Below are 16,951 nucleotides of genomic sequence, written 5' to 3' on the forward strand. Positions count from 1 at the left end.
TTTTATGATAATGTCGAATATTAACTGCGTTGTAACTCGATACTTGTTGATGTTCGTTTGTCTTACCGTTTAATTTGTTATATTTCGCTACATAAGATAAAAAAAAATCAATAAAAATCTTTTATAATTCTGTTATTTCTTTGGTATATATAATTTATAATCACTATGACATCATTATAACATGTCAAATATTATTTACAATTCTATATTATAATCATAATTCACATTGCCACTTTTAAACTATATTCTCTTGAACTAAATTTTATAGAAAAATATTTATATATTTCTTTAGGTAAAAACTATAGAAGCAGCTTATAGTGCCAAAAAATGACGTCATACAATACAAATTACCAATAATAGGCTAGTATGCATTGTAATACTCTAATGGTAAAATATATACTAGCCTATCATTGGTCATTTGTATTGTATGACGTAGTTTTTTTATTAGGCACTATACGCTGTTTTAAAATTAAAATTCTAGAAATATTTATAAAAATTACAAACTATGAAAAAGTAGTATTACAAATTAGTAGCAATTATTAAAATACACAACATATAAATAATTATTATTTATTCAACGATATTAACAATTGGCTTAAGTTCAGTTCACGATGAAATACTGCTGGTAACGAATGCTTCCTGGCTCCTAGGATTATTACAAGATTCCTGGATCCAGGAGCACAAATACTCCACAAAATTCTATGTTCCTGATTCTTAAGCTTTGACAGACACGTTAGCAGTGGCCCCGTCGTCTCCCTTGTTAGGTGCATTACCTACAACAAGCATTTTGAAATTATAAAACTTTAAAGAAAAATTTTCCTAATTATTTAACTATTCTTTACTAAATTTATTACTAGTACTATTTTTCCTTATTTTACCCCATAGACGTCAAAGGGGGGGGGGGGGGTAAAATACATTGAAATGAAGCAGGGAAAACGTGTCTAAAACATCAGCCATGCGACGTCATAAAAATGAGTAATTATCTGTCTTTTTTTTAGGGGTTTTCTTTCATTTTTATGACGTCACATGGCTGATTTTTGAGACAATTTCTCCTTCTACATTAGGTTACCCCCTCAAACCTTTGAAAACACTAATTTTACCCCCCCAAATAAAAAAGGCTTGGACGTCTCTATTTGACCCATTAGTTTTGAGAAAAACATTCACTTTGAATTTGCAACCTATACGTTTTTAGGTGATGATTATTACACAGATTGAACCCTTTGTGGATGGTTAATTGATTTTGTAGTTTATCATTCTTAAAGAAAGGATTTTTATGTTTGAAGTAATATAAACTTTAAATTGTTCAATTATTGCTTTGGGCTTCACAAAGTACTAAATACTATTCATTTAAGTTAGTTGCAAAGGCAAAAAATGCAAATTTATACAGGGAGGGAGGGGAAATTGGGCTGCTTATTACGCAAGTCCCCAAAGCTTTAAATAAAGTTTTCTTATTCGTTGGCCTAACAATTTTGGGGACTTTCATTGAATTTTGATTAGTTTAATTGTTTGGTTAATAAACTTGAGTGTTCAAACGTTTCAACCACTAGTTGTAATCTATAGAAGAGTTTATTTTGTAATTTTCTAATTTCAAAATTTCCTATTCCAAGACAAGGAACTTCTTTTGCCAAGGCTTCTCTGTACTTGGGATGTGAGACAGCGTACACCAAGGGGTTCAACACTGAGGCCAGCTTAGCTGAAATATAGAATATATATATAATCTAGAGACCTCTAGGGGCACTTTAGCCAAGGCTTCTCTATACTTGGGATGTGAGACAGCGTACACCAAGGGGTTCAATACTGAGGCTAGCTTAGCTGAAATATAGAATATATATAATCTAGAGGCCTCTAGGGGCACTTTAGCTAAGGCTTATCTATCTATCTATCTATCTATCTATCTATCTATCTATCTATCTATCTATCTATCTATCTAACTATCTATCTATCTATCTATCTATCTATCTATCTATCTATCTATCTATCTATCTATCTATCTATCTATCTATCTATCTATCTATCTATCTATCTATCTATCTATCTATCTATCTATCTATCTATCTATCTATCTATCTATCTATCTATCTATCTATCTATCTATCTATCTATCTATCTATCTATCTAACTATCTATCTATCTATCTATCTATCTATCTATCTATCTATCTATCTATCTATCTATCTATCTATCTATCTATCTATCAATCTATCTATCTATCAATCTATCTATCTATCTATCTATCTATCTATCTATCTATTTATCTATCTATCTATCTATCTATCTATCTATCTATCTATCTATCTATCTATCTATCTATCTATCAATGGGATACCTAGAAAAGCTGGTAGCTGAGAAACAATAGGTGTGACAAGCTCTTTGTTACCAAACTGGCCAATCATATTAATGGTGGCATACGGGGTCCAAATACAGAACCACAACAATACATTTGTTATAGCAACCTAAAATTTTGATATTTGTCTGAATCAAATAATAATCAATAATTTCTATTTATTCATTTGGTAAACATATGATTTTTGTAGTTTTCACTTAATAAATTACCTATTAATTACCAACAACTTAGGATAACTAAGGGGAGCGAAATCTGTCCTTTTCTGTTCAAAACACTTGGAGTAAGGTAAGGTAAGGTAGCACCTAATAGACAACCAAATCTTTGATTTCACGGCCTTTATCTGGAAGTTCCAACTGTACATGGTAATTAGTTGTGCTTAACATAGTAGATGTAGGAACCATTTTAAAGTCTTTAGTTTGACACAGTGTTATGCCGAGATTCAAACCTATCACCTCCCCAACGATGCGCGAATGAGCCATGTGTTGAGCCCTGGTTGCAGGTTCTCATTTAATGGTTTACTACACAATTTATTTTCATGTTTGGTCCTAATTGTTCTAAAATAGTTCTGAAACTATTAAGCATACAAAAATCATACATATCATTTTAAAAACTAGAATTTAGGCCATACTGAAAAATAATTCATATTATCATATTACAGCCATACTCCACAAATATTAAAGTATAGATCATAAAATCAATACCAGCACCGCGGCTCGTTCACTTATAGAAATGGGAAACTTATAAAAGTTTTACTCAACTCACGAAATTGTAACAATTTTTAAGAAGAATACGCATTTTACAAGGCTTGCAAAACGCTCTAATTTTCGTTCTATTTAACGTAATTTTATAATTTTTTTTGCTGGTTATTTTATTTTACATATACTTTTATCATTTTATCAAAAAACAATTTATCTTTTTTCATCATTTTTTGGGGAAATTAATGCTTAAACTAAGGGTATCTTTAGACACAAATTGACGCACTTAGAATAAAAAATGCGTATTGAGTACAAAGGGGGGATAATTTCAAGTCATGAATGTTCTAAAGATATATTTTTTTCCATAAAATTTTAATGTTTAGTCCACCCCACGTCACCCCGAAAATTATATATCAATTTTGGAAGATAATTTTTGTAGAATAATTACAGAATTTACAACTTTATGTACTCTGAAAGTATAGTTAAGATCAAAGGCGTGCAAAAGGTTGGTATAGGGGTTGTTTACACCACCCTTGTAAAATTAAGGGGGATGGATACACCTCCCTAGGTGTCCACCCATGTCCACCCTCTTGACAAGAGCCTACACCCTCAGATACACCCCTCTATAAATTCCAAGGGGGTGTAAAGGAAATAAATTTACACCCCCTAAAATAAAGTGGGGTTGAGGGTGTTTAAGGAGGGTGTATATAAGCAAGTCACATATTCAGATAATTCTATGCTATCTATTTTTAGATAAATTAATTACCAGACTTTACTAAAAAAATCTTGCAATATTCTGTACAACTGTACTGTACAACTTTTAATTAGTAAATTGAGACATGAGGAAGCTCTCATACATATGTAGGGGGGGGGGGGGGGAGTTAATGCAACCATCCCATAATCAATTAATCCAAATTTTGGTATGAAAATTGGCATGTGTAATCCTTGGTAGTTCTGTTTTTCAAAATTTAACAAAAAGTTAAGCTTAAGGGGGGGGGGGGTTAAGGCAACCATCACATAATCAATGCACAAATGGCACTTAGAATTCGAATTTCATTACAAAACTTGGCATGAGTTATCCTTGGTAGATCTATTCTCCCAAAATGGAACAAAAATTTGGAAAATTAATGGCTAATGGCTGTTTGCTCAGCTGTTTAGCCGTTTTTGGGCTGTTTTCAGGGCAAATCCATCAATAATTACCTAGGAATCATCCATTAGGAATAGTTTTTAATGGGTGCTGAGCTGAAATATACTACCAAAAATAGTGGCAGCTGGGTAATGGCTTATAAGGATATAAAAAAATTGAATATTTCCATGAAATTAAACTTTAATTAACATTATAACTTTATGTCATGGACATATTAATAAAAACACTTTTTTAATTTCTAGATTTTGCTGTCATAACAGCTGAAAACTGCCAAAAATGGCTGAGAACAGCTGTCAACAGCCAAAAGTATATATTGTAGATTAAATCATCCAGCCCTGGAAAAATTTTGATAAAAGTTTTGCCCCCAGTAAAAATGTGGTTGATTTAAACAAAAAAATGACCCATGCTAAATATTTTTTTCTTTGATGCAATAATTGTGACCTCACGAGCACTGCAAAGTTTTTGAAATCTGCAAAAAGAATGTTTTTTTAGTTCTTTTGTGTGATCTCAATTTTAAAGATTTTTTTTTCTTTGTTTTTCATTTAGATGCAGTAACTACTGGACCAGGCAGTTTCAAAATTTTAGCTCAATATTCAATCAATTTTGCTTACCTTCCAGCACCAAACCCCGCCCCCCCCCCCCCTTTATTGATAAGAAGACCATTAATTTTATTTGGGGTTTCCCTCAAAGTTTTTACACAGATAGTGTTAATATTTATAGTAAATTATGACCTCAAATATTGTATTATATATGTATGCAATTTTGACTTTGGAAGATGTGACATGTCTAGGGTAGGTTTTTTCAAAAACATACTTTTGCTTTAATGTATGTTAAATTATACCAATAACCATATTTTAATTTTCAGTACCACCCACTTACTAGCTAGAACTGGCTGAAAACAGCTGGGAGTGGCAAAGAGTATGATGAGTAGAAAGGGCTTTTGATGTGTCTAAGGGTAGGTTTTTATGGGTGCTGAGCTCAAAAATACCACAAAAAATCCATATGGCAGCTTGCTAATGGCCGCAGCTCAGCTGGGAGCAGCCAAGAGTAGAATGAGTAGATAGGGCTTGTGACGTGTCTCTAGGTAGGTTTTTAACAGTCTGTGTAACAGCCCCAGCTGCCAAATGGATGGACCCCCACCATTTATAATAGTATTTTTGAGCTTAGTACATATAAAAACCTACCCCTAGACATGTCACAAGCCCTATCTACTCTTCATACTCTTAGCTGCTCCCAGCCATTTTCAGCCAGTTCTAGCCATTTAGCAGCTGGTACAAGAAATTTTAAAAATGGATATTTAAAGCAAAAATATGTTTCAAAAAGTTGATTCCTATGTAATTAATGATAGTTTTGCCCTGAATATAGCCCAAAAACGGCTAAACAACTAAGCCGTCAGCTGTTAGCCATCACTTTTCCAATTTTTTGTTTCATTTTGGGAAAATAGATTACTAACTGAACCAACTACTGACCAAGGATTACTCATGCCAAGTTTTGTAATGAAATTCGAATTCTAAGTTCAATTTGCGCATTATTACGAGATGGTTGATATAACCCCCCCCCCCTTAAACTTGAGGTTATTCCTTTAATGGTCTTGATAGATATATGTTTATAACTTTTAATATATTTAACAATAGTGCTCAAAGTTAATGTTGGGAGGGAGATATATCCCAATCCTCTTTTTATAAAAAAAATTTAAAATGTAATAAATTTCTTATGTAAAGTAGTTTTGGTAAAATCTTAATAAAATAGTTAAAGGGGGCTATTAAAAGTCATAAGTAGGGTGTCAAAAAATTTAGTTGTTAATAAATTAATGGAATATAACCTGATATTATAAATTTGAAACATATTTTTGATGTACAAAGATATTAAAGGAACATGTATTACACTTTTTTTTCATAGAAGAAATTGAATCATTTTTTATTTGTTTTTTTCAACACAAGGTTATTTGTGTATCTCTTGGTACAAGATACCACCATATTATTAGTTAAATCTAATGTTTTATAAATTAAGTGAATCAGTCTGTTAGACCAAGGGTAGAAACTCAGCAGATAGACAGACAGACAGGCAAGAAGAATTATCAAAGTTTGACTATAATAGACAATTAATTAGATAAAATCCAATAGAGAACTTGTGAATGATCAGCCAGACGAAGGGACAGACAGACAGACGGACCGACAGACAGACAGAGGGACAGGTAAATAGTAACAGACAGTCTTTGAGGCATTTACAAATTACAATTAGGCTATGCTAGATGATTCATTGAAATCCAAAAGAGAGGCAGTTAGACAGATAGACAGACAAGTGGTGGGACAGACAGACAAAAGGACAGACAGACAGAGGGACAGACAGACAAATGGGTATTGCCTAAAAACAGTTTGGCTGCTATATGAATCATTAAAACCAACAATAGAAAAGAAATTTACATTAGTTTCTTATTTCGATACTCAACGCCCCCCCCCTCCCCCACTCAAAGGGGTTTATTATTTCTTAAAATCAATAAGTGACTTCTCAGCATAATAAAATTGAATATACTTTTTATTTCATCAATTTATCTTAAATAGAACAAAAGTTATAATCATTTTATTGTCTACAAGAAATATGCTTTGAGTAAAAATCAACCTAATTGTCAGTAAAAACGTCATATTTATGCAAATTTACACAGTAAATAAATTTTGTAATTGAATTTTATTGTAATGAATAATTTAAGGGGGTTGTATGAATTATCAAAAACCTAAAAAACACCTAATTTGGTTAAATTAGTCCAAGTAATGATTGATTTAGTACAGCGCATATGAATATGTTGTCAATTTCCGATCAGAGTCGCTGTGCCAGTTATGTTGATCCGGGCATTTAGTTTTAATCTTATGGTTTTTCATTTTAATATCCACAGAAACCTGCCTATAATACGAAGCGATAAATAACTATTAATAAAAATCTAACCTTTGCAATTTTCATCTCAGCACTTTCTGCGTTTTGATCATTGCCAGATTTCAGAGACTCTACATTCATTTTCTTGGCTTGAGCTTTCATAGCTGCTTCGTGACTTACAACAGCTCGGACAATCTAAAATCGTGGAACGATAAAAAAAATCATTTTTATTTTTTAATACCTATATTTGCAACAACTTTTACTAGGCAGAATCTTCATATTTTTTACAACTACAAAAGTCTCCGAACACTCTCTGGTGGGATCGAAACAAGAACATATGGGTAAAATATCCAACATTATACATTCATTTCTGGGCTTGAGCTTTCATAGCTTGCAAAACTTCTCAAATACTGTTTGAAGGACATACTTACATTTTTAGAACTTGATTATAGAGATGCTTTACGTATAACATTGTACCTTGTGGTTTTAGAAATCATAGGATATAAAATAATGGTAATGATTATAGATTATAATGGTATGATTATAGATTTGCTATGCTTCCTATATCTATATAATTGTTATAGGAATCCTCATGAAATATTTGAATTTGAATTGGCATGTTTTGCATGCCATTTTACCAAAATAAAAAAAGCTTGGACGTCCAGGGAGGGGGGGGGGGAAGTGGGGATTACCCCCAATTTTTTTTTCATTTTACCCCCCCACCCCTCATTCAAAATTTACCTCTATCTTGGGGGTGCCATAGGACCCCCCAACCATTTAGGAGGGGGTATTTACCCCCCAAACAATTTGGGTGGGGGGTAAGTACCCCCCAAAATAAATAATCCCTAACAAAAAAATTTTTACTACTAAATATTTAATAGTATTTAAATTACCCCGCCCAAAAATTTTACCCCTGGGGTAAATTTTAGGGGGCGGGGAATTTGCGGTGAGCTTTGCGCGCCATTTACCCCCCCCCCCCCCCCAAAAAAAAAAAAATAAAAAAGCTTGGACGCCCCTAACATCCTTTATATATCGATTACTAGAAGTATGTGATGATAAGGAGAGGGAACAAATAATAGAAATAATCTAGAGACACACTCTCTAAATCAGCCAATAGGCAACAGTAAGACCATCTAGGTATACTATATCTATTACCTGACCATAGAAGTATGTGATGATAAGTAGAGGGAACAAATAATTTCCAAGGAAGGCATACAACATGAAACTCTTTCTATTCCAATCCTGTTGTTAAAATAAAAAAAATTGGGATCAGGAAAGTTAGTCAAAGTAGCGGGTTTCGATTATTTTCACAGTTGCTTTTCTCCTATTTATAGCCCCTGTGGAGGGCTAAAACCCTGCAGGATCAATTTTTTAACACTTCGGAGCAATCCTTAACATTTACTTAACCTAAAATAACTACTGAACTGATATGGTTCTCCTTTACATGGTAGCTTCTCATAGATGAGAAGCTACATTATGAAGGAGATCCATATCGGTTTAGTGGTTAGCGAGATCCTTAGTACACACAGACAGATCTTTTTACATTCATATAAAATATAACCTAATTTAGCCTAACCTAACGTAAAACACAAACACACGATAAATCCCCCCCCCCCTTCTTGTTACAATTAATGACCTACCTCTTTAAGATAATCATATCCACAAGTGACAAGGAGACCCTCAGCAGCATAAGCACCCCAGCCTAGGAATGGGGGAACACAGATTCCAACTGTGTATACCCATAAGATCAACAGAAATAGGGCAGCCTAAAAATTGATCAATAATAATTTATATGTCCTATTTTCATTTAATACCTATAATTGGGGTGCTGCCACTTTTACCACTAGCATAAGTACAGCCACTGTGTTTTTGACAAATATTGGGTGTGTTTTTGTCAATTTCGTTTTTAGCTGTATTTTTGGCAATATTTTTTTATCCACTGTCAAAATTACACCTTTCCGCTGTCATAAACACAGTTTTACTGTCAAGTTCACACCCATGAAATTAAAGTATGCTGTCAAATTCACAGTTTTGATGACAAAAGTACACCTACTTTTAAATTAATATTAATTATAAATAAACTTAGTTAAGGTTTTAGTTTATTGAGAGTAGAAAAAAATATTTGAGGGGTGATTCTTTTAAAGACAAAATTTTCATTGACTGGAACTGGATAAATAAGTAGGTATGAATTTAATAGATGTATATTTGTCAATATGTAGGTGTATAATTGACAAATAATAAATTTAATAGATGTATTTTTGTCAATATGTAGGTGTATAATTGACAGCAAAACTGTGAATATGCCAGTGCAATAACTGTATTTTTGTCATACCCCCTAAAAACGAAGGTGTGAATTTGACAGTAAAACTGTGTTTATGACAGCAAATCACTATGTTTATGACAGTAATATCACTGTATTTTTGCTAGTGGTAAATCTGCCATGTACCCCTATAATTACGACAACTTTTACAGAAACTTCCAACTTTTAACATTTACAAAAGGGCCTGCTTAATTGCTTCAAGATCCATGTCAGATCTATACGGTTGCAACATAGCCCCCCAGCCAAGGAATGGAGGAACACTGTGTACGTCCATAGGATCAAGAGAAATAGGGCAGCCTAGAAAATGTTAAATAATTTATGTCTTCAAATTTTTGAACTTCATAATAGCATATTTGTAATATAGACTTCAAAAATAAGAATTTTGAAAAATAAAAACAGTGAATGTTGGAATGAATTAGTAACTTTTGAGTTTAAAATTGTAAAAAGAAATATAAAACTTAATACTTTCAAGAAATAGATATTTGTAGAAACCTAGGGAGTTAAAAAACAATACATATTATCTATCTCCATTTGGCTAAAAACCAGTTCTACTAGTCCAGTGGATATTGATCGGTTTCGAAGCCATACTAGAAACAAATATAATTACCAACCTTTCCAGTTGTTATTTTGACTCCACTAAAGCCTTTGACAATGACATTGTAACGATCATAGCCAATGAGGATCATAGTCATTAGAGAACCGGTTCCAAAGATGGCGCCAAGACATCCGTACAGCTGACATGCTAAAAACGTTTATTTTCAGTTATCTAAAGGGATAAGATAATGAACACAAAATTTGTTAGAATTCACTCTAATTACTATAAACAAAATTATCCCTTCTAAAATTAAAACATCATTGCAGCCAAAAGACGAAATTTAGGCTGAGATTTAAACCCATTATGGCTAACAAAAGATTCCCACCCCATCCATCCACATTAAACCAACTACTCCCCCTTCTACTTGATGAACGAACTTACCAATAATTGATGTCCGTGTTAGCAAGCTAAATTGATGACGTATATTCTAAATCAATTTTGGCGTAAGAAATAGGGTTGGGCCAGATACTTTTTTAGAAGGATACCAGATCTCCAGATGATTTTTAATGCTGGATATCAAGAGCCAGCCGAATGTCTAGCCGACATTTGATATCCGGCAAATTACCGGATATCTGGATATTTCAATATCCTTTATCCGGCCCAACCCTAGTAAGATATAGCTTACCAAAGACTCCATAGGGCCAGTATCTTGATATAAATATTCCAATGCCAACAGGTAAACCCTGAAAAAAAACAAAGTCATCGAATCATTAATTAGTGCCCATTTAATAAATATGACGTCATACAATACGGATGCCCAATTTTTTGTAGGCACTATAAGAAAAGGCAATTGCCCAAATTCTGTGGATTTTTTGGGCTAGTCTGGGTTTCCTTGGCCTCCCTTAGTATTTTATGTAAGGTCAGCTGGGGAAACTTTATAGTATTGTACCTATTTATCAATTAAAATAGTTAATTTTTGCACCATATTATTGACAGATTATTTCCAGTTTAGTTGGCCACAAGGGCCTACAAAACAAATATTTTATTCACAGAAAATTGTCTATAATATGATATTATATTTGATTTTTCGGTATGACTAAGAGCTGAGGGTATTAATCAGTTTTGATCAAAGCTATACTGGAAATTGCTTTATGAATCACCCCCACTCCCTAAAAAAAACTTACCATCGTTGTTATCATACAAAGATCCGAGAAAGCCAGATTTACAATGAAAATATTTGATGGAGTTCGTAGGGTTGAGGTCTAAAAAACAACAAGAACAATATCAACTTTTAGTGGCAAATATGGACATAAAATACATGGATATATTGACAGGGGAAAATGTGTCTTAAATTTTGGATGCTAATATGGACCTCATTTATTGGTATGTCCGTTCTTCCAGCAGGAGGGAAGTGGATAAGGTAAATGGGGATTATCCGATATTATCCTCTTATAATTTTTTTTTAAATTTTGAAAATTTGAGTATCCCCCCCCCCAAACAGCGAACTATGAACTCTGGCCGCAGCGCTCGGCTCCCTAGCCTGCCTAGCCGCAGCGCTCGGCCCCCTTGCCTGCCTAGCCGCAGCGCTCGGCCCCCTTGCCTGCCTAGTCGCAGCGCTCGGCTCCCTAGCCTAAAACCTAACCTAACCTAAAATAGTTGTTCGTCGTTGTCCGGGGAGGGGTGGGGGAAGGGTACTCAAATTTTCAAAATTAAAAAAAAAAAAATTCTAAGAGGATAACGCTGATTATCCTTATTTTAGCCAACTGCTAGCATCACTTTATCAGAATACATGAAAGTTTGATGCAACATCTAAGTAATAATATATTGATCGTAGCAACGCCTTAGAAAAATATTAACAAATAATAATAAAAAAAATTATTTACCTTTAGAAAAATGTATATGACTAGGCAGTTACCAAAGGCACTTATACACCATAGAATAAGATAGCAAAGACCAGCTATATGAACTATCAGGGGATGCTAAATAAAGAATAATTATCCTTACACTAAGGTAACAGGATGTTTGTGTGTCTGTGTGTTTGTTTGTAACGAAGGATCTCGCAAACCGCTGAACCGATCGGGTTCTCCTTAACAGGGTAGCTTCTCATAGGTCCCGGGAAGGTTTATAACTATTTTGGGGGAGGGTACCACCACCCTCCCAAGAGAAATAATAATAAATCGAAATTTTTATTTTAAGTATAGAGACTCCTACGTAACATTGCGAGGTATCTTCGGCACCTCGGGGCTAAAAACGCATAATTGTACATTCTATATCCGCGGAAAGCCGTTTATAATACGATGCGAGAAATAACTATTATCAACTTTGCATGCTGATTACTGTAACTTTTAGATACTATTTAGAAAGCGTAGTATCTCTACAATCGTCACCAGAAAGTCCGTACTTCTATTTAAATCATGCTGATTTTTACTTAAAAAAAAATGAAAGATGAATATTTTTTTGTGCAGTTGGGGGGGGGGGGGGGATTGTTACCTGTGGCGGAAAGGTGCCCCAATGTGGGTCCATAACTTCCATCAATTCTTTGGGAATTCCATCAAAATGGCTGGCACCTGAATTAATTCGCTATTTACAATGAGAACCCAAAGTCTGGTTAAACCTGCAAAACCATTCACTAACACTTTAATTGAGTCTTGTACAATTTTCCAGTGCATGTGGGAGGACATTGAACTGTATATGAAACTGGTAAATTAAACAAATCTCATAAATAGCTCAAGACCTGCCCAGAATATTTAAATTTAATCAATGCCAACATTTCGGTATTTAAATAAAACTTAGATATGAATATTTTTTATCATCTTAACAGCTTTTTAAAAACTTTATCAAGAAAGCACAAACTTTTGAAACGAATGTTTTTTTCCATCTTAAAGAAGCTTGACATAGTATTTTGATTAAAAGTTAAAGTAAAGGGTGTGCAAAAAAATGCGGACATTTTTAGAATTAAAATTGCGTGGCTTGTGTTAATAGTAGAAAAATGTTACGCATATCGTTAGAACCGCTAAGAAGTCTATTTTTTTTTGGAAATATAAGAACGATTCCTGTGCTACGTATAGTTACGGAGCTACGTGTTAAAATGTCCCAACTGACTTAAAACTTGACTTGCGAGTTGGTTTTTTGATTCTCTGTTCCCCTTCGAATGTAGAGTTTTTAGATGTTAGGGGCAAAGCTGATAATCCTTATACTAAAGTAACAGGATGTTTGTCTGTCTGTTTGTCTGTGTGTCTGTACCGAAGGATCTCGCTAACCGCTGAACTGATCTGGTTCTCATTAACAGGGTAGCTTCTCATAGGTCCCGGAAAGGTTTAAAACTAATTTTGGGGAGGGTACCACCACCCTCCCAAGAGAAATCACAATAAAATATAAAAAAAATGGAAATATTCCCGCCGCATAGTGTCGCTAGCGTAGAGGCCTCTAGGGGCGTTATATTTACCTTCTTGGTAGATAAGATTATAGTTTTCATCCATGAAGACGCCTTGCCCTGTCGACTCCCCCCCCACGTTAAAAGGGCCCCTAGAGGCCTCTAGGGGCGTTGTATTTACCTTCTTGGTAGATAAGATTATAGTTTTCATCCATGTAGACGCCTTGTCCTGATGGAACGTACCCCGACATCTTGTTGGTCTAAAGTTTTCACTGAAAAATATTAATTGAATCATAGTATTATAGACAGGTTTCCGCCGATAATAAAATGGAAAAATTATACGATTAACCAGTTTTGTTATAACTTGAAGAAAACTGGAATTAATCATATGATTTTATTTTAATATTCGCGGAAAATTATCTGTAATACAATGCTATACGTGACTTTTCAGTATGGCTGAGAACCGGTTCTAATCCAGTGGATTATTAATTGGATTTGAAGCCTTGAAAAGTACATTCTTACTCTTTAAATATTAATTTTAGTATGAGAAATAATCCAAACTTTGCCATAGAGAAAATTATTATATGCAATATTTAAATGATTTTGTAAATTTGTACTATATAAATATCAATAATATAAAATAAAATAATATTCCTAGTACAATTAATATAAAACTAATAAATTAATGATAATCTAATTATAATGTAAATAATTAATTCATTTATATGTCTTCTTAATAAAACATGACTTAGATAATAATACTTTTATTGATAAAACAAAAATAAGAAGTTAGAAGGTACAGGTGTAAGCTAGGACGTCCAAGGGTGGAGTTAACCCCCACCAAACTTTGAAACCCCTCATTTTAACTCTTTAAAATTAAAGAAATACATTATATTACCCCTCCCCCCCCCCCCCCTAAAAACATTCGATACCCTTCCTTTATTCAACCCCCTCTCAAAATAAAGCTTGGACGTCCCTGGGTCGTAAAGGTGATTGGTTCGAATTTAGGCCACCACTGCTCAATAAGGTTTCAAATACTGTGCTTTTTGTTAAACTATATGACAATCAGCATAAAAACTACTGGATAAATTAACAAAAAAATTTATAACAGTAACTGTCATAAATACATCAAACACTGACATTTTTACATCTATTACTTTCTGCTTGTTGTAAAATTGCCGTCTACCCATACAATGTTTAACAACTAAAATACATTTTCAGGCACTTCTTTAATAATGGGTATAGAATATACGTGGATATTATGATCGGGTAAAAATTATCGTCAATTTAGATTGCTAACATGAACATCATCTATTGGTTAGCCCGTTCATCTAATAAGTGAGAAAATGGGGTAAAGGATGTTGAGGAGAGAGGGGTAGTTGTATTAACTCGCTTCAAGTTTCACTTTATTAAAGTATATGCCAATCTGGTGTAACATCCAAGTAATAATATATCCATTATTTTAAGGCACTTCAGGTTCAATTAAAATAGATAAAACTTTGTTTTGTAACCGCCCCCAAAATAGTTTCAGGTCACGGTAACTAAAATATTTTTTTTAATGTTATCTCTTCAGGAAAATGTCCGAAATTGAAACGTAAGGAAAATTTGTTAATGTATATATAAGCATATAATTGTATCTTTTTTCCTTTATAAGGACTCAGGATTTTAAGTTATGCAGGTGTATACAAAATAAATAAAAAAATTTTAAAGATATTTTCAAATTCTTTAAAATAACCCTTATATTTCAACAAAAAAGAAATGGTTAAAAAATATTTATTTGAAAAATAATTTATTTTTTTTAACACCCTAAAGTAAAGTTAATTCGTAATAAATCCGAAAAATTCAAAAATATAAAAATGGTTTAATTAAGATTTCAACATAGATTAAAAGTTTTAAAAATATTTACATTTTTTTAGTTGATAAAACTATTATTTCATTATTTTTCAGTTTTTTATATTATAAAGTTATTTTTCCTTGTTATAAATAATTTTGTCCAAATTTAAACCATTGTGCCTAAATCTCTTAAGTCAAATGATAGGAGTAAAAACCTTAGTATCCAAATCCAATCATATAAAGTAGTAAGGGTCTTTGTCTGAAGCTTAAGATCTCCGTAACTACTTAACCAATTAGGTTCTCTTTTGGGATGGTTTTGACCTATTTTTCTAGAACCTCTCTGCCCCTTGATGTAGATCCCTATGATGATACACAAAATTACTTCTTTCGTAGATTACAATTAACTTAATGAACCAACCAATTAAAATAAAAAAAACAGTCGACCAAAATGTTAAGACAACGAATAAGTAGACTTTATTATTAAACTTTGGTGTAATATACAGCCCAATGTCCCCTCCCTCCTGTCTGAATACGCCCTTATGGTTTGTGTTTATAATCTACTTATTAAAAATCCATGAATTATATAATCTTTGATTTGTCAGTGAGGTCTTGTTTTTACATTTGACATAGTACGTACTTATACATTAGATTTAGCAATTAATATATCGCTAGCTAGCTGCCGGGACATACTTACATTTTGTTATAGAGATGATTCGCTTTTAACGTTGTACCTAGCTGAAACAGGAAGTAGTATTTCAAAAGAATAACTATATCACATAAAAATTGTCGCCAAAAAGGATAAAAATCAACATATTTCAAATGAACTTACGGACATTCTAGTAAGTATTAAAGAGTTGCTACGCTTTTTTAATCGTACCAATATACTACAGGAATCAACATGCCAAGTTTGAAATCGATAGGACAATTCCAACTTGCCTAAATTTCCGATAATTTTACACTACGGACGAACCGATTCGCATTCAACAATAATGAATATATGCATCAGAAGCGCAGTAATAACAAGCTGTTAATATATTACAGTAGCTGTGCTAACAAAATTTATATTCTATAATATCTAATGTTTAATAAAACCTTTGCAATGCAAACTAATGATTTAAGCCTTTTTAATTACAAATATACTACAAAATATATGAAATAAATTAAATATTTGCACTCTCTCTAATAGAATGTACAAAATTAAGGGTATTTTTGTACTATGTGTTTTCATCTTAAATATTATCATTTTGTAGAGAATAAGATATTATTTTTGTAAGTTTGACTTTAGTATAGAGTTGGACAATAGGTCCTGGGAAGGTTTATAGCTATTTTGGGAGAGGGTACCATCACTCTCCTAAGAGAAATCGCAAAAAAACATGAGGAACAACATAAAGCGGAATTTTTTTCTCGTATTCATTCGAATCCGGTGGATAGGATCCGGTTCTCATCCATACGAAAAAACTATGTTTAGCATGGTATTATATCCAGCTTTCTACGAATTTAAAAATGTACAATCATTATATCAAAACCAGTTTTTTTAGCCCGTGCCTTCGGCACCTCGTGGCTAAAGAAACTAGTTTTAATCTTTTAATTGTACATTCTATATCCGCGGAAAGCAGTTTATAATACGATGTGAGAAATAACTATTACGTGCCCCTAGATGACTCTCGGAGCGTAGCCGTTAGTGCTCTTAATAACACCACAAGCACTGAATATCATTATCATATCATTAATATATTTGTGTACTATTTAACTTACTTAATAACATGCATATTAATCCTTTTTTCTCGATTATTTACTTATTCATAGTACAGGAAAAGTAAGAGAAATTATTCAGAT

General features: G+C 33.0%; 1 protein-coding gene across 2 annotated transcripts; it reads right to left on the reverse strand.

The window, feature by feature from the left end:
• Window positions 1–107: 107 nt before the first annotated feature.
• On the reverse strand, window positions 108–13,564 carry LOC145327172 (compound eye opsin BCRH2-like). Of its 2 annotated transcripts, none has more exons than XM_080170741.1 (12): window positions 13,464–13,564; window positions 12,400–12,476; window positions 11,793–11,888; window positions 11,094–11,171; window positions 10,595–10,652; window positions 9,986–10,116; window positions 8,695–8,820; window positions 8,210–8,296; window positions 7,127–7,249; window positions 2,327–2,453; window positions 1,597–1,693; window positions 108–772 (listed from the first exon to the last, which is right to left on the reverse strand). In XM_080170741.1, the coding sequence occupies exons 1-12, from the start codon at window positions 13,531–13,533 to the stop codon at window positions 715–717; spliced, it is 1,128 nt and encodes a 375-aa protein (XP_080026867.1). In that variant the 5' UTR covers window positions 13,534–13,564; the 3' UTR covers window positions 108–714. The 2 variants fall into 2 exon arrangements, with proteins under 2 accessions (XP_080026867.1, XP_080026868.1); XM_080170742.1 differs by lacking the exon at window positions 13,464–13,564 and adding an exon at window positions 13,355–13,399.
• Window positions 13,565–16,951: the final 3,387 nt, after the last annotated feature.

Source organism: Acartia tonsa, chromosome 8, assembly GCF_053477335.1.
Source record: "Acartia tonsa isolate MP-2025a chromosome 8, ASM5347733v1, whole genome shotgun sequence".
NCBI classification, from domain to species: domain Eukaryota; kingdom Metazoa; phylum Arthropoda; class Copepoda; order Calanoida; family Acartiidae; genus Acartia; species Acartia tonsa.

Excerpts from the sequence above, each read along its gene's own strand:
- LOC145327172 (XM_080170741.1), bottom strand. The coding sequence starts at position 13,533 with ATGTCGGGGTACGTTCCATCAGGACAAGGCGTCTACATGGATGAAAAC. Across the intron at positions 8,821-9,985 it reads TCAAAATAACAACTGGAAAG|GCTGCCCTATTTCTGTTGAT; the intron begins GTTGGTAATTAT and ends ATCAATTTTTAG. Across the intron at positions 2,454-7,126 it reads CTGAGATGAAAATTGCAAAG|GTTGCTATAACAAATGTATT; the intron begins GTTAGATTTTTA and ends TCAAAATTTTAG.